The sequence below is a fragment of the Pan paniscus genome, chromosome 8 (genome assembly GCF_029289425.2).
Source record: "Pan paniscus chromosome 8, NHGRI_mPanPan1-v2.0_pri, whole genome shotgun sequence".
NCBI classification, from domain to species: domain Eukaryota; kingdom Metazoa; phylum Chordata; class Mammalia; order Primates; family Hominidae; genus Pan; species Pan paniscus.
In genome coordinates this window covers 75,772,220-75,790,222 of record NC_073257.2, presented here as the reverse complement: position 1 = coordinate 75,790,222, position 18,003 = coordinate 75,772,220, and the positions used below count along the sequence as shown (strand labels likewise).

The following is an 18,003-nucleotide window of genomic DNA, read 5'->3' as shown; positions in this document are numbered from 1 at the left end:
GCAGTGGCGCGATCTTGGCTCACTGCAAGCTCCGCCTCCTGGGTTCACACCATTCTCCTGCCTCAGCCTCCCGAGTAGCTGGGACTACAGGCACCCACCACCACGCCCACCTAATTTTTTGTATTTTTAGTAGAGACGGGGTTTCACTGTGTTAGCCAGGATGGTCTCAATCTCCTGACCTTGTGATCCGCCCGCCTCAGCCTCCCAAAGTGCTGGGATTACAGGTGTGAGCCACTGCGCCCAGCCATGGGTGGGGTCTTATCAACCAGAGGTGAAATAAAATTTTCAGTTAGAAATAAAATTTTTGTGGGCTATTCCCTAGCTAATACAGACATTAGCTCCAGACAGACAGTAGATTGTGCAGGTGAGGGCTATATCTATCTTGTTCATTGCTACATTCCCAGTACCTATTATGCAGTAGGCATTAAATAAACAGATGCTGAATAAATAATATGTAGAATGCTAAATACCAATGGAGGCGAAGTGTAAGATAAAAATAAATGAGGAAGGGAATGAGGATAAGATAATAGAGTGGGGACTGCTGATTCCCTACGTGGGAGTAGTAAACACAAGTCAAAATAAAAGAAGTACTGCACAAAATAGTCACAATATGTACAAAGGTGTCTCACAAAATAGGAGAATAATAGATTATTATACACAAATGTTAAAAGTGAGGAGGAAAAATGGGATTTGTATGCTTCTTTGTTTTTTGAGACAATATTCTAAAATGTGTTCTCTAAATAATTTTTCAACTTGAAATTTAATTTTCAGTTTTTCTCCATAGAAGCATGTTGAAGGATGCTTTTAAATATGAAAAATTCAGATAGCATCTTCATTGGGTGTAAATAAATACATGCACTTGATTTGCAAAGTCAAAAATGCTAAATTTTATAGCAAAAAGCAACAAGCTCTTAGTCTCCTTCTCCTCTTCATCCGCTGCCGATGCAACCCCTTTAAACCCTCTACTTTCCTATTGTAACAAATGAGGATTTTAGTTCTCTTCCACTTTCCTTCTCTTTCCCCCATACTCTCAATATGGCAAAACCACAGTTGTTAAATCCTTAGTCTGTGTTCATTATTATAATGTAAATGCAGTCATACTCCATTATTTCATTTCTTATGTAACTTGTTTTTTTCCCCAGAGTTAATGATTATGCCTTTTTTTTCCTTTTTCATTGTCTTACCCTCTTCCTCTTTACATTGCCGCCAGTGTATTTTTTCATGGTGCTCAGGGATCATGTGCAGCTACATGGGCACCAGTGGCCTATAGCCAATGTGTCATCTGGTTGAAGCATGCCCTCAGAGTCCCTGCTTTTATTTTTTATTATTTATTTATTTATTTATTTATTTTATTATTAGTATTTTTTGAGATGGAGTTTCACTCTTGTCACCTAGGCTGGAGTGCAATGGTGTGATCTTGGCTCACTGCAACCTCCATCTCCCAGGTTCAAGCGATTCTCCTGTCTTGGCCTCCTGAGTAGCTGGGACTACAGGTGCCCACCACCATGTCCAGCTAATTTTTTTGAATTTTTAGTAGAAACTGGGTTTCACCACGTTTGCCAGGATGGTCTTGAACTCCTGACCTCAGGTGATCCACCTACCTCGGCCTCCCAAAGTGCTGGGATTACAGGTGTGAGCCACCACGCCCAGCCTCTCACTGGTTTTAGTATCATCCCTGTGCAGCACGAAAAGTCCTCTTGGCTTTGTAGGTCTACCAGAGACATCCCTCCTGGCACCTTTCATCCACCACATCCAGTTTTGGCTGGCTGCACTTTGGACTTGCTGTGTGGTGTTCTCTTTGGGAATTTTTGTCATCTCCTTTCTGTGCTGAATGACTTGTTTCCCAGATCCCATGGGTTTCCTTTTTTGTGGACCATTCCCTAGCTCTGGGGAGCATATCTGCCTGGACAAAAGATAACCAGTAGCTAAATCTTGTGACTCTGCATGCCTAGAATTAAGAAATTTCTTAAGAAATTTCTTAATTCTAAGCTAACACAATTGAGGGCTTGACTGTTAATAGTTCTTGAGGGTGAAAATCATGATGGTATCATGGATGGTATTACTGTCTTCAAGCTTTCACTGTCACTGTTTAGAAATTTAATGTCATTCTGATTCTACATCATTTAAATGTGACATGCTTTTTTTTTTTTGAGATGGAGTCTTGCTCTGTCACCCAGGCTGGAGTATAGTGGTGTGATCTTGGCTCACTGCAGCCTCCGCCTCCCGGGTTCAAGCAATTCTCCTGCCTCAGCCTCCCGAGTAGCTGGGATTACAGGCGCCCGCCACCACGCCCAGCTAATCTTTGTATTTTTAGTAGAGATGGGGTTTCACCATGTTGGCCAGGCTGGTCTGAATTCCTGACCTTAAGTGATCCACCTGCCTTGGCCTCCCAAAGTGCCGGGATTACATGTGTGAGCCACTGCGCCTGGCCAAATGTGACATGCTTTTTATATTTGGAATCTTTATGAATTCTTTCCTTATCACTGGTGTTTTGGGATACCCAATCACTTCACTTAGAGTCAGTCATTCTTTTCATTCATTGTGCTAAGTACTTGGTGGGTCCTTTCAATCTGAAGATTCATATCCTTCAGTTCTGGGAAATATTATTGTATTATTTCTTTGATAATTGCGTCTATTCCCTCTCTTTAGAATTCCCAGTGGCTGGATTATCTCCTGGATAATCTTTTTTAGCAGATATGGAAATCAGGAATGCATTTTCACTAAGCAAGAAATAAAAAGCAAAATGAACTTCTAAAATAAAACATAGTCCTTTAAGCTGAAAACTTTGCTATTTCTGTATTCATTTATAAACCTATCCTAATAAAAGAAAAAGCCTTTAAAAGCCAAATAACAAGAAAACTATGCTATATTAAAGTGCTGATCATTAATAATCATTAATAATATAGTTATCTTACATGTATAGTGCTGCATAGTTAATAAACTTCCATTTAACCCTCAATGTAATGCTATTAGGTATATAATTTGAATTTTCCTTCTTGTTCATTACATTCATTTTGATACTTGAGTCAAAGACCTCTCTGAAAAGTGAAAGTGCCCTCATTTCATATCCCTTCACCATTAGTTATATAAAATCACCACTTAACTGGAATATTTATTTCCATAGCATTGTTGTTTTAGTTCAAGATAACTAAAACAGACTAACTTGAAAGCAGAATACTATTCAATCTCAATTTAATTTAATAGCAAAAAACTTAAATTTTCACTTGAATTTTGAATGGAGATAGACACATGATATTTATGTTTATTGGGCTCCTACTATATGCAAGCAAGCACTGTGCTTTTAAATATTCTCACAGGTATATTACCCCCATTTTATACATGAAGCAACTAAGGAACACAGAAGGCTATTTTCTTTCCATACCAAACACACCAAAATCAATTATGCTAAAGTATTTAAAATAAACCACACAAATTACAACATGCAAAGAAATCTAAAACCATAATGCAAATTTTTACAGAACACATTCATTTGATAACTTGGCTTGCAAACACAACAAATGACATTAGTAACTGGCTAAGTATCAAGTTTTAAGAACAGACTTTTTCATGCCTTATTTTGAATAAACAGTTACCTCAAATTGATTGAAGTAGAGGTGCAGAAGTAAGCCAGAAATCCTACCAAGATATTGCCATTGACAAAGAGACAGAAAAAAAGAGAGAGAAAGAACACCAAAGACAGAGACATAAACAATGGTCATCTTTACGTCAGGTGATTTACTCAAACTACTTTAAGGTGATTAAGTGGGAAAATTATGACTAAATGACATTTTCAGGTATGTATTATTTATTAACTACCTCATTTTGTGATGAATTAAGAGATTCAAAATATCAAGTATGGAAAACATAAAATTAAAATATCTTTAAAATTATTTACTTGTTTTCCAGTATTAGAAAAATAAATATAGCAAAATGCCACAATTTTATAATGGTTTGAAATAAAAAGCCACCTTTATTTGTTGACTTAATATGACATTGGATTAAAAAGGTAAATGAACAATTACCTTTACTGCTGCAGTAACAGCAGCAGTAGCTGCAAGGTTTAAACCTTGCCGTCCAAAGTTTACCATGGTTTCATAGCCTCGTTCCTTTGCTTGTACAATATAATCATCAATCTCCTGGGGGAAAAAGCCACAGATGTTAGTTTTACTTAAAAATAGTGTTAATAAGCCCCAAACTAGAACATTCTCCCTATAATAGTTTCATGAATTTTATAGCATTAAGCATGTGTTGATAGGCATTTCTTTCTTTTCTTTTTTTTGAGAGAGGGTCTCTTCCTTTTGCCTAGGCTGGAATGCAGTGGCATGGGACAATAAGTGTGCACCACCATGACCAAATAATTTTTAATTTTTTTGTAGAGACGGGGTCTCACTATATTGCCTAGGCTGGTCTCAAACTCCTGGGCTCAAGCAATCCTCCCACCTTGGCTTCCCAAAGCGTTGGGATTACAGGCATGAGCCACTGCACCCAGCTCAGGCGCTTCTTTTTTTTTTTTTTTGAGACGGAGTCTCGTTCTCTTGTCCAGGCTGGAGTGCAGTTGTGCAATCTTGGCTCACTGCAAACTCCGCCTCCCGGCTTCGCACCATTCTCCTGCCTCAGCCTCCCGAGTAGCTGGGACTATGGGTGCCCGCCACCACGCCCAGCTAATTTTTTGTATTTTTAGTAGAGACAGGGTTTCACCGTGTTAGCCAGGATGGTCTCGATCTCCGGACCTAGTGATCTACCCACCTCGGCCTCCCAAAGTGCTGGGTTTACAGGTGTGAGCCACCGTGCCTGGCCTTTTTTTTTTTTTTTTTTGAGATAGAGTCTCATTCTGTCGCTCAGGCTGGAGTGCAATGGTGAGATCTCGGCTCACTGCAACCTCCGTCTCCCGGGTTCAAGCGATTCTCCTGCCTCAGCCTCCTGACTAACCGGGGTTACAGGCATGCACCACCATACCTGGTTAATTTTTTTTTGTATTTTTAGTAGAGGCGGGGTTTCACCATGTTGGCCAGGCTGGTCTCATATTCCTGGCCTCCAGTGATCCACCCACCTCAGCCTCCCAAAGTGCTGGGATTACAGGTGTGAGCCACCACACCTGGCCTCCGCTTAGGCATTTCTAAAAAATTATTTACGGAAGTAATTTATATATCTTACCCTTTCCTTTGAAGAAAGAAGTGGATGAAGGAATTTTCTATATATTAAACTTGCTCCTTTGGTATAGGGAGAAAGCAGCCATATGACAAAAGCAATCTTCAGCTCATAGTACAGGGGAAACCTAATAAGAAAAACATTTGGAAATAAACTGCCAGTGAAAAACAAACCACTGTAGAAATCACAAAAACACCTTTTAAAAAGTTCAGTCACTATGCTGTTTTTTGGTTTTTTTTTTGAGATGGAGTTTTGCTCTTGTCATCCGAGTGCAATGGCACCATCTCGGCTCATTGCAACCTCCGCCTCCTGGGTTCAAGTGATTCTCCTGCCTCAGCCTCCCCAGTAGTTAGGATTACAGGTGCACGTCACCACTCCTGGCTAATTTTCATATTTTTAGTAGAGGCGGGGTTTCACCATGTTGTCCAGGCCTGGTCTTGAACTCCTGTGTTCCGCCCACCTCGGCCTCCCAAAGTGGTGGGATTACAGGCATGAGCCACAGCACCCAGCCTATGCTAAGTTTTTGAATGTAAAAGTTAGTGATCAGGAGACAACTGTGTTTGAATAATCTTGTTTCAACTATAGATCAGTTCATGAATGTGTGACCTGAGAGATTCCCCCCTCATTCTAATACAAGAATCTTCCTTTGTAGTAAGCATAGGAAAGCTGCCAAACTGAATGCAGCAGTTAAGAGAAGGCACTAATACCATTTATCCAGTGCACAAGGTATGGCCACCCTATCTGCAGAGCCAAACTGGCATGGAAGTACGTGACCTATCTCATATGATAGTTGTGCCTATCAGAGAATGACTTCATATGCTCCAAGTGCACAATGTCTACCCCATACACACACGTCTTCATCTTTTTCAGAACTCCGAAAAAATATCCCTTCCAATTTCATTTGGCCAGAATTGCAGCACTCTGCAGACCTAAATTGTTCACTTCCAAGGAAAATACAAAGTGTTACAGTGGGCCTCCCCCGTTGGCCCAGTATACTTCCTCAACCAATGACTGTGGCTTTAACCATGTGACTTGCTTGCTTTGGCCAGCAGAAAAGAACATGATACATGTCACATGCAAGCAGAAGCTTTAGAACACCCTTTGACTTCCTCACTCCATTACCCATTACCCTCAAACTCTTGCTTTAAGCTTTTGCCTTCTGGCATGAGAACAGCTGCTTCTTCAGCCTTGGTTTAAGGGGCCAGGTGAGGTGCTCACGCCTGTAATCCCAGCACTTTGGGAGGCCAAACTGGGAGGATTGCTTCAGCCCAGGAGTTCAAGGGTGCGGTGAGCTATCATCATGCCGTTGCACTCCAGCTTGGGCAACGGAGCAAGACCCTGTCTCTAAAACAACAACAGAAACAACAGCAAAAGTGACCTGACCCCAGCAAAGATGCAGTCAACCATTTGCCCTCATGTAGCTTGAGCAAGAAATAAAAGTTTGCTTTTCTAAGCCACTGTACTTTTATGGTTGTTTTTTTGCCACAGCAAAAGTTCACTAATATATAATGAGAGGCTCAGTATCTTGTTGTCTGTGAGAACCACATAAATGTAGTCCATTTATCACTAGGATAAATGATAGCTGAGTAAATTTGAGTTCTTCTGTCAAGGCGGGCAGGTAGAGAGCAGAGAGGATGACTTACTGTGTAGTCAACAAAGAGGTCTCTGCCACACTGCAATTACAGGAGTTTCTGGATTCAGTTGTTCATGTTAAACATTTTCTACATCGTTCATTTTTAAATAACATATATAGGCTACATTTGCAATCAGAAAAAAATGAAGTCTTAAAAAAAGAACTTGGAAACTTCGATGTAGCACGGTTGGGGATCTGTGCTCTGTCACTTAAAAACAAAGAGACCCCCCACAACCAAACCCCTATACCAAAAATATAACAGATAAATGAATGAGCTTTGGGGCACAGGAAGGGAAATTTTTACAGTATTTCAAATCAGAAGACAGATACAGTGACGTTTGCAAATAAGGGAAGGTTGTTAAAAATATTTTAGTATGAAGACTTCTATTTTTTTTCTTGCAAATCCAATAGGACCTAATGTGCCACATGAACAGGAGAAGAGCAAAATGGGAAAGACAGCTTAAGGAGAGAATAGTAAAGGTTTGAAACAGACCCAGACAAAATGTAAGTAGACACTGACCAGGAGCAAGTAAAAAGAATGAGGTTCAAGCTGATACCTATGTGAGCAGCTGATTAATTTTTTCAGCTGAATTTAGCAGCCCAGTCAAAGAAGTAAAAAAGAGTCATTTTAGCTGGGTGCAATGGCTGATGCCTGCAATCCCAGCACTTCGGGAGACCGAGGCGGGCAGATCACCTGAGGTTGGGAGTTCGAGACCAGCCTGGCCAACATGGTGAAACCCCGTCTCTACTAAAAATACAAAAATTAGCCAGGCCATGGTGGCATGTGCCTGTAATCCCAGCTACTCGGGAGGCTGGGGCAGGAGAATCGCTTGAACCCGGGAGGTAGAGGTTGCAATGAGCCGAGATCGTGCCACTGCACTCTAGCCTAGGCAACAGAGCAAGACCTTGTATAAAAAGAAAAAAAAAGAAAAAAAAGACGAGTAATTGTTAGGCTAATTTAGACAGAAGGTTTGTGCGTCAAGGGCAGATGAAGATATCAGCAAGGTAGTAAACCAAAATATTTTGAAAGGAGAAGTTCTCAAAGTGATTGCAGGGTTTAGATGGAAATGCACTACTGAAATACACCACAGGGAGATTTGAGTTGTCCAGTTAAGTACTGCTCCTTGGTAAAATGTCAAATCCCTGAGGATATAAACACACTTTAATTTTGCCTCGTCTATTTGGAACAGAGCAGCCAGGAAGCTAGTGCTGAGTGGGTGTCCACGTGGGTGCTGACGTTTTCCAGTCCAAATGTTTGTAGATGAGAGTTTTAAGGATAGGATAGGGAGGGGTGCTAAAACCAGATGCTGTGGGCTTCAAAAGCGGAGTCATTTAGGAAGTGATACAGGAAAATGTTCTGAAGTCATCAGTGCAGAAAAGGATGATGACAATCAACTTTCCCTATTCCAAGATACTGGGGGAAGGTGTGTGGGAGGTGAGCAGGGAGCGGCGTATGGGGAGGAAAATGAGCTGCCTTTATTTGATGGGGACTAAAAGGAAAGTAGTGTTCTATGGGAAAGCAGATGACAAAAACAAATGGGTGGATAATTAGGTAACCTGATGAAAATCACTCAGTTAATAGCAAGAGCAGGATAAGAACTTAGGACACCTGATTATGAGTCTGTAGTCTGGCCCCTTCTCAATAGTAAAACTTACCAAGCAACTGTTTGATCGGCTACTGTTTCAATCACAGTATAGAGAGCAAAAACAATCCAGTACATCATCCATCGAACCTGGAAATAATAAAAATACTCATGAAACAACAGACGAAAATTATTTGCAACTCTGATAATATGTATGTATGTATGTATTTCTGGATTTCATAATAATTTCATATTATGTATGTATTTCTGGATACATAGTATGTTGGGTCAAATGCAGAAAGTGATGGTTTAATTTTCAACAGGTTTTATGTTTGAGTTCTTTACATTACTACATCAACAGTCTTGGGATAGCAGGAGCAAAGATTAACAAATCTCTGGGACTTGATACAATATAATCTAGGAATCTAAATCAAGGAATTGGGAAAACAGGAAATATTTTTCTTAATTGGAAGAAAGTTCTTTAAAAGACGTTATTTACTTGCTTCTTTATGAAGACTATAAGTTATTTATTTATTTTTATTTTTTGTAGAGACAGGGTACGCTGAAGTGCAGTGGTACAATTACGATCATGACTCACTGCAGCCTCGACCTTCCAGGTGCAAGTGATCCTCTTGCCTCAGCTGCCCGAGTAGCTGGGACTACAGGTGTGCACCACCACACTTGGCTAAATTTTTTTTTTTTTTTTTTTTTTTTGTAGAGATGAGGTTTTGCCATGTTGCCCTGCTGGTATCGGACTCCTTGGGCTCAAGCTATCTGTCCGTCTCGGCCTCCCAACATGCTGGGATTGCAGGCATGAGCCACCATGCCTGGCCTTAGCTATTTAATTGTTACATAAATAATATAGTATGATATAAGACTATATTTAATCTTTATTAGTCTTTAAAATTTTATATTCCTTATTTCCCAATATATATAAATTGTTCAGAAAGCAAACAACAATCCTGGGCTTCTTACTTCTATTAATGATGCATCCATAATGCTAGTTACCCAGGTGGACAGCATAAGGTTAATCTTCTTCCTCTTCCCCTGATGTAAGCCCGTAATCTCTCACACATCTATCTCCTTCTTCCACTCTAATTCCACAATGGTAGTTCAGGACGTTTTAATCTCTTCTGAGTCAGGGCATGCTGAATGGTCCCTGGCGCTCTGCCTTCTCTTGGGACCTATCCTTCTCATAGAAGCATGCCAGATTAATGTTTTCTGAGTTAATTCTCCCAAATTTATATTTTTTCATCGACCTCAGTACAGAGTTTCTTGTCTCTCAAGTGCACTGGAGTTTCACTTACGATTAAAATCTCTGCTTTTCTGTGTAGTAATAACAGCAAATACACAATGCCATGCCAACCAGGGGGCAAGGAATTACGTTGATAAACATATAACATAAATTAATTCATTTAATCCCTGTAACAACCTTTACAAAGTAGGAAACATAATTAATTCCATCATCGATAAGAAAACAGTGGCACAGAGAGGTAAAAGAGAAGTCATTTGGCTAGGATTTCGGTCCAGGTTGCCTGACTCTGGAATTGGTTAACCCATTATACCAGGCAGAGAGAGAAGATGTGAGAAACTGCCCAATGTAGGGTCCAAGGATGACTACCACTACCACTTTCCTTGTTCTCACCTCATGAGTGACAAAAAAATTTAGGTCCTTATATATAACTGGGAAATTGACCTATTAGTTTTAATACAGATGCTTGTTTGGGTATTTCGCAGGCAATATAAAACGATAACTCAAGTAGCTTTTTCAATTGTCTATTTACATGAACAACCCAATAGAAAATAGCCATGAATAACTTCTGAAGCAATTGTACTGTGAAATATGAATACTACCAATTTGTTCTAATTTATAGAGAATCCTGAAAGCTTAAAAAATTTCCCAGAGCAAATAATAGGGTACATTATCTATATTTGAAATATGAGGAAATTGATTTATAAAATTATCTTAAATGTTAAAAAAGTTAAGACTAATGTTTTCTTTAGTTTTCCGCTTTTCATGAGTTCTTTTCAATCTCTCCCTGCTCCCAATCCCAAGCTTTTCTCCAAATATGGGGATTTTCTTCAGCTCTAAAATCCTCTGTGGGTCTCTGTGTGTGTTATCTTTTCTTCCCTCCCCACTCCCTACCCATTTCTTCTTTTTTAAATTTTTTTTTTTGAGACGGAGTCTCGCTCTGTCGCCCAGGCTGGAGTGCAGTGGCGCGATCCCGGCTCACTGCAAGCTCCGCCTCCCGGGTTCACGCCATTCTCCTGCCTCAGCCTCTGGAGTAGCTGGGACTACAGGCGCCCACCACCACGCCCGGCTAATTTCTTTTTGTATTTTTGGTAGAGACAGGGTTTCACCGTGTTAGCTAGGATGATCTCGATCTCCTGATCTCGTGATCCACCCGCCTCGGCCTCCCGAAGTGCTGGGATTACAGGCGTGAGCCACCGCGCCCGGCCCCTCCCTACCTGTTTCTAAAAGAGGAAATGATGCTCTTGTATGAGTTCATTCCCTCAGTCCTTCCAAATCCAAACACTAATTTAGTACTTTCACTTCTCAGCTGTATTCATAAGGTTTTTGTTTTTGTTTTTGTTTTTTGAGACAGAGTCTTGCTCTGTCACCCAGGGTGGAGTGCAGTAGTGCAATCTCGGCTTACTGCAACTTCCACCTTTCTAGTTCAAGCAATTCTCCTGCCTCAGCCTCCTGAGTAGCCGGGATTACAGGCACACGCCACCATGCCTGGCTAATTTTTTTGTATTTTTAGTAGAGACGGGGTTTCACCATGTTGGCCAGACTGGTCTCGAACTCCTGACCTCAGACAGTCTGCCTGCCTCAGCCTCCCAAAGTGTTGGGATTACAGGCGTGAGCCACCGCGCCCAGCCTATAAGGTTATCTTTTAGAGTCAATCATGACTATAGGCCTCCCTCCTAAAAAGAAACGAAGGAAAAAATGACTACAAACTGAACAGTGTGCTTTTATGTTAAGCTAGCAGGGATTTGGGGAATCATCATGCTTTTTTAAACTAAACAACCCTTTACCGAAAACAAAAACCAAAAAACAAAAAACCCTGTAAATACATTACAAGAGAAACTGTTCTGGCTGAGTCTCTCATTTATCCTGCCCTAGACTCTTGGGGAGACTCTAAGAAACCCTTGTGTTCTATGAAAAGGGTTTGAAAATAAGTAATATGGTGAACTCCTCTCATTTTACAAAGGGCCAAAATCAATAAGTTGCTCAAGATCACTGCACTAGGAAATGGCTGAAGGAGGCACAGTCCACCTTGAAGCCCAAAGGATGCAGCTTTTTAAACAAGCGGCTGCCATCAGACCAGTCTCTCCAGTTCTCTAGGATTTCCTGGCTCTCTCCCTCTCCAGTACTCAGCACAGAGACCTCAGTGTACATATTATCACCTCCTTTCCCAGGAAAGTGGAGGCTGGAGTGAAATATGGCTCACTTCACAGAAAATTTAATAAATTCACAGAAAAATAAAAGCATTTAAGTAACTGCTTTCTATTTTTCATTATTTCACGTTTTCATTATTTTACAACTGTGTTGATGGTTGTGATCTTCCAAGGGGATAACAACTATAAGTAATGCTCCACAAATTGTTTTAATTTACTTGTTAATAGGGTTGAGTAGAGGCAAAAGGACTGTACAGACAGTAGCCATTTGCTGATATTCCCTGAATGACGAGTTGTGGAATGAATGAGAGCTGCTGCACATTCTGAAGATTTCAAAAGTAGCTGTGCTTCAGTTAAGTGCTTATTCAATTTTCAGATGAAGTCATCAAATTAATTTTAAAACTCACAAAATAAATATGTGTTTTAAAATATATGTTTTTTCCTAAGAAAGTAAAAATTATCTGTTTAGGTTGTGAGAATATTTAATAGTGTCAAAAATAAAAGAGAGAGAAAAGGCTTCAACTTTTAGTTAAATACCCAACAGCAAACTATCTAATCAATAGGGTATTTCTAGGCATTTTCCTGGTGAATTGACTACAGTTCTACATATGCAAACCCCATGGCTTTAATTTGTCTTTAATTAATAAATTCTTTGACAATTTGGTCTCTTGAACCTATGATTTTTTTGTTCTCATCAGAAATATGAACCTTAAATATAGTTGAATACAGGCAAAAATTAAATAAATTCAATGACCATGTATTATTCATGGAAGCAACCATAAAGAAAGTTAACCTTGAAAATATATTGCTTTCTTTTTTTCCATTAATGTATTTGGTTGGGAGTTTATACCAAATGATTACTCAGTGATGCTTTTATTAAAACGACACCTCAAGGCCATTCAGCCTGCTGTTTAAGGTTTTGCTCAAAAGAAATAGCAGAAAGAAGTCAAGGTCAAAAAAAAAAAAAAAAAAACAGGCTGTGCTCCAACTCCCTCAGGGCCTGTGTTGCCGCACTCTCTGCTGCTATGAGCTTCCTCAAAAGTTTCCCACCGCCTGGGCCGGCGGAGGGGCTCCTGCGGCAGCAGCCAGACACTGAGGCTGTGCTGAACGGGAAGGGCCTCGGCACTGGTACCCTTTACATCGCTGAGAGCCGCCTGTCTTGGTTAGATGGCTCTGGATTAGGATTCTCACTGGAATACCCCACCATTAGTTTACATGCATTATCCAGGGACCGAAGTGACTGTCTAGGAGAGCATTTGTATGTTATGGTGAATGCCAAATTTGAAGAAGAATCAAAAGAACCTGTTGCTGATGAAGAAGAGGAAGACAGTGATGATGATGTTGAACCTATTACTGAATTTAGATTTGTGCCTAGTGATAAATCAGCGTTGGAGGCAATGTTCACTGCAATGTGCGAATGCCAGGCCTTGCATCCAGATCCTGAGGATGAGGATTCAGATGACTACGATGGAGAAGAATATGATGTGGAAGCACATGAACAAGGACAGGGGGACATCCCTACATTTTACACCTATGAAGAAGGATTATGCCATCTAACAGCAGAAGGCCAAGCCACACTGGAGAGATTAGAAGGAATGCTTTCTCAGTCTGTGAGCAGCCAGTATAATATGGCTGGGGTCAGGACAGAAGATTCAATAAGAGATTATGAAGATGGGATGGAGGTGGATACCACACCAACAGTTGCTGGACAGTTTGAGGATGCAGATGTTGATCACTGAAAATGATTTATGCAAGTTTAAGATTCTGCTCCTAACTGTAGGAGAGAACTTGGTGCCTCTTCCACTCTGGAGTGAAGTTAATGAAAGTCTTTTTCCTTTTCCAAAACCCAACCTGAACCAGTTCTTTCTTGAGACAGACTATACTGAGACAAGTTGTCACCAGCAGAAGATAGATAATATGACCTTTATTAACTTGATGAATTAACTTAACCAAGAGGGTATTTGTAGTTTACTATTTACCCTAAAACTTTCTGTGTCTGGGTACCCTCTGAGTAGGCCTATAATTCCTACCTTGACTGTGTGCATCATTTGTAAGCTAGCAGATCTATGTGGTGAAAATGCACAGGAGCTTGGTAGACTGCGGGGTAAAGAGAGAGCTCCTTTCGCCATGTTTTACCAGTCTGCTGTTATAACCTCTTAGGTTGTATCCTTTAATTTCCAGCCTTTTAGGTTAGTTTCTGTAACAGAACAAGTGAGTCTGGCATGAAGTCCTCAAAGTACTTCAAATGGTAATTGTTTTGTTTTTGTAATAGCTTAACAAATAAACCTAGGTTTTCTATTAAAAAACAAAAACAAAAACAAAAACACAAAACCTAAATGTATGTGAAGATAAAGGAAATATTCTTTAGATCAACAAAAAACATTGATAACAAAATGTAGTATTAATACCAAAAAATTGAAAGGAAACCAATACACTATCTTATGAACATATATAACCAAATATAAAGAATTGCTGTTAAAATATGTAAATAGAAGTCAGTAATTTATCAAGTGACTTTAATAAATCACAAACCACCTTTTAAGCTACTGGGAAAAAAGGTTACTAACTTTATTGATAGAAATATATTATCGGGGAAGTGAGAACAAACCGTATTTCTTTCCAGTTCGGAAACAATTGGTAAAATCAACAAACCGTTGTTTAGATATCTTCACAAGAACAATGAATAATGAGAAAGCTATACCCAATATTTCCTTAAAAGTCCCTTTGGCCCTTGTCAATCTACAAGTCCCCCATTCCCAGTGGTGCACAATTTCAACCCAGATGACAGTTCATTTTCAGAAAGGGGGCTTGTATTATAGGAGGCTCACATAACATAGGAATTGCCTGAATACTCTGCACCTCCCTTCTATGTAGCCTAGTCGATAACCATACACAACTCAAGGAAAGAAAAAAAAATTTCCTTGATCCCAGAGAACTTAATTATCCAACAAGGTGAAGTTTACACCTATAAGCACTAAGATGGGGACACACGCACATATACCCTCCTTTTCATTAATCTTTCATGTAAAACATAATTTAGTCAATTCTTGAGGACTCAGGTGGCAACATTAAAAATAACACTCACTGATTCAACTGTAAGCAAATCCTACCTGCCTCATGGCATGGGAATAGAAACATAAACATGATAGTTCCATCCTCAAGGATTCAACATTTCACTGGGCAGAAAAACAAGTAAATAACTATGATTTTTAAAATGCGTGAGTGCACCTGTAGTTCAAGCTACATGGGAAGCTGAGGTGGAGAACTGCTTTGGCCCAGGAATTCGAGGCCAGCCTGGGCAATATAATGAGATCCCGTCCCTAATTTAAAAAGATGTTCTGGGCCAGGTGCAGTGGCTCACGCCTGTAATCCTGGCACTTTGGGAGGCTGAGGTGGGCGGATCACTTGAGGTCAGGAGTTCCAGACCAGCCTGGCCAACATGGTGAAACTCCCTCTCTACTAAAAATACAAAAATTAGCCGGGCATGGTAGTGCGTGTCTGTAATCCCAGCTACTTGGGAGGCTGAGGCAGGAGAATTGCTTGAACCCAGGAGGTGGAAGCTGCAGTGAGGTGAGATCATGACACTATACTCCAACATGGGCAACAGAGCAAGACTCCGTTTCCAAAAAAAAAAAAAAAAAAAAAAAAAAAAGATGTTCTGCTGTTCTTAGTACATTAGACGTCCTAGCTCCCAGTATGGGTCAAAATCCCAATATTTGGAGGAAAGCTTACTAAAGGGATTATTTATAAATCTGTGTGCAAGGTTCAAGAACACCAATAAAGGATAGTGGCATGCCCCTGAGCAAGCAACTGCAGGAACTGGTATTATATCTAGGTGAGAAGGAGGTAGGGGAGGAAAAGGATTCCTGGAACCCAAAGATGGTAAGCAGGTGAGAGCCAGAGTCACAGCTAACTGGTGGTGGCAGTGAGGGGGCTAGGAGAACAAATATTGTGACCTCATGCTTTTCCTGTCTTCTGATCTTGTGCAGGGGCCTCTCATGGGCCAAACCCAAAGGAGGCCAGAGATGATCCAGCCTGTATAGACCAGTCTCCTGGGCCATAAGCAGCCGGGCAGAGAAGTATGGAGAGTGGAGGAAAAGCTCCACTGGAGGGGCAAATAGAAGGTTCCAGCACTACTAAACCTGTTAGCCCTTTGAAACACCCAGAATAGAAATCATTTTTCATTACCTCCTCAGCTCAAATGACCATCACCTCCTGTCTGGATTATTTCAGTGGCATCCTAACTGGTCACTCCATTTTTTTTGACTCTATTCTGCATACAACAGTCAGGGTGCCTACTTAAAACAGAAGCCAAATCATGCCATTCCTCTGCTCAAACCCCTCCCATGGTTCCCAATCATTGCTTACTATAGCCTGGAAAGCCCTGTGTATCTACGTGGCTCCAGCAATCTCGCTGCCCTCACCTGCTACTGCACCTCCTGTTCTGTTCTGCTTCAGCCACACCTGCTCTTTTACCGGCCCTGGTATGTGCTGATATGCTCCTGCCTCGAGAGGCCTTTTGCATTCTGTTTCCTTGTCTAAAATGCATTTCCCCCAGTTATCCATATGAAGAGCTTGCTCACTTGTTTCAGGTCTGTGTTCGAATATCTCCTATCAGAGAGGCGTTTCCTGACTACCCTCTTTAAAATATCAAAATCCTAACTTCCTTATTCTGCTTTATTTTTCTCTTTAGCATGTATCACATATCATAAGCACATCTAACAAATATTTGCTTTCCCCCCTTCCTCTGCTTTTTCCGTAGTAGAATGTAAACCCCATGATGACAAAGACTTTTATTTTGATCACTGATGAATCATCTGTGCCTGGTATAAAAGGTGTAAATAAATGTATGTTGATGAATTGGTGAATGAATGTGGGAATGCACATAGCTTAATGTGTTCCTTTTGGTAAGAACTGCAAAAGGCTAGAAAGTAGATAGGAGGTAAAAACATGATGAGTACATATAAATTAATCTTTTAAGATATCTTTTTTTTTAAGGAGAAGGAATAAAAAATAGCATGAGGCAACACGAAAGCATGTTTATGTTCTCAAGGATTTAACGTTATACTGGAGAGATAATGAGATTCAAATTATGAGAAAGCAGGAATATTTAATGGAACAAGATCCTGGATGAGATAGACAAGAATAAGATTAGGAACACAGAGGGAAAAGAGTGGGCTCAAGAAAGAAGCAGGGATACCTCTTCCTCTGGGACAGATAGAAAGGAAGAAAAGAGTGGCTGTGTCCAGAAGAGAGTTGAAGGGTTCATGGGTTAGGCCCTCTACCTTTACTCTGCAGTAGGGGGCATATTAGCTGTTAAGGCTGGACATGAGTGGGAAGGTGAGTGGATTTCACAACAGCAGTAAATGTTTAGAAAAGATGTTTTTAAGGATGGGAAAGGGAGCTGTCTAGGGAAGACCTGGAACAGACTATGACCAATGGTGCCTTCACCAGTTCTGGGTGCTGGTGCAAGGGCTATAATGAAAGGTCTAGGACAATGAAACAAGTATGAAAAGTCTAGGACAATGAAACAAGAGAAGTATGGATATGATGTACTGCTGTCCATAAAAGGTAGAATGACAGAGTGTGGCTAGAAAACGGCTGAGCCAGGGCCTGGGTTCCTCAGCCCCTCTTTGCAGGTAGATGAGGAATCTGTCGAGTTCTCACCAAAAGAATATGAGGTGAGGCTTTTGAGAAGTGGGGGTGTCTCTTCCACTTGCTCTTCCTTCCTGCTGGCTGGGATGGCAGGGAGCAGAGCACCCTTGGAAGCTATGTGTTGAAGATGGGTAGAATCTGAGTTTTCAAATATTAATAGTTGCATGGGGAGAACTTCTTGATGAAATGAGCACCTAACCAGGACTTTTATGTGAAAAAGAAATAGATTTCTACAGTTCTTCAGTCATTGCATTATTGTTACATACTATGATCATAGCGGCTTAGCCTACCGCAGTATAAGAGGTTACACTAATCTCTGTAATAATGAGAGAGCAAGGCCACAGCAGCAGTGGTTCCAGAATTAGGTAGGCACTGGTCATAGTACTATTAGCTGCCATCTGTGGCAGGGCTAATGCCCGGACTGGTCGTGACAGTACTACAATGATTGAGAAATGGAGAAGGGGACCACATTTTAAGCAACTGTGGTTGAGATATCCTCACGGAAGTATTTTGGAAGGAAATGAAGGGTAGGAAGGATTGATGTTCTCATGCAGCAGACTGAGGCAGAGCTAGAGGAATACC

At 40.6% G+C, this 18,003-nt stretch overlaps 2 protein-coding genes across 2 annotated transcripts in view; one reads left to right on the top strand and one right to left on the bottom strand.

Annotated features, from left to right (window-relative positions):
• REEP3 (receptor accessory protein 3) overlaps window positions 1-18,003 on the bottom strand; it is a 105,302-nt gene that overhangs the window by 21,235 nt on the left and 66,064 nt on the right. The window contains exons 3-5 of the mRNA XM_034930655.3: window positions 8,438-8,514; window positions 5,155-5,275; window positions 4,023-4,136 (exon numbers count right to left, since the gene is read on the bottom strand). Of these exons, the coding sequence (XP_034786546.1) occupies window positions 4,023-4,136; window positions 5,155-5,275; window positions 8,438-8,514 (312 nt within the window). The remainder of the gene's footprint in view (window positions 1-4,022; window positions 4,137-5,154; window positions 5,276-8,437; window positions 8,515-18,003) is intronic.
• On the top strand, window positions 8,727-16,050 carry LOC100988207 (methylosome subunit pICln-like). Its single transcript, XM_063607435.1, has one exon. The coding sequence runs from the start codon at window positions 12,792-12,794 to the stop codon at window positions 13,503-13,505; it is 714 nt and encodes a 237-aa protein (XP_063463505.1). The 5' UTR covers window positions 8,727-12,791; the 3' UTR covers window positions 13,506-16,050.

Coding starts and splice junctions, on each gene's coding strand:
- LOC100988207 (XM_063607435.1), top strand. CDS start 12,792: ATGAGCTTCCTCAAAAGTTTCCCACCGCCTGGGCCGGCGGAGGGGCTC.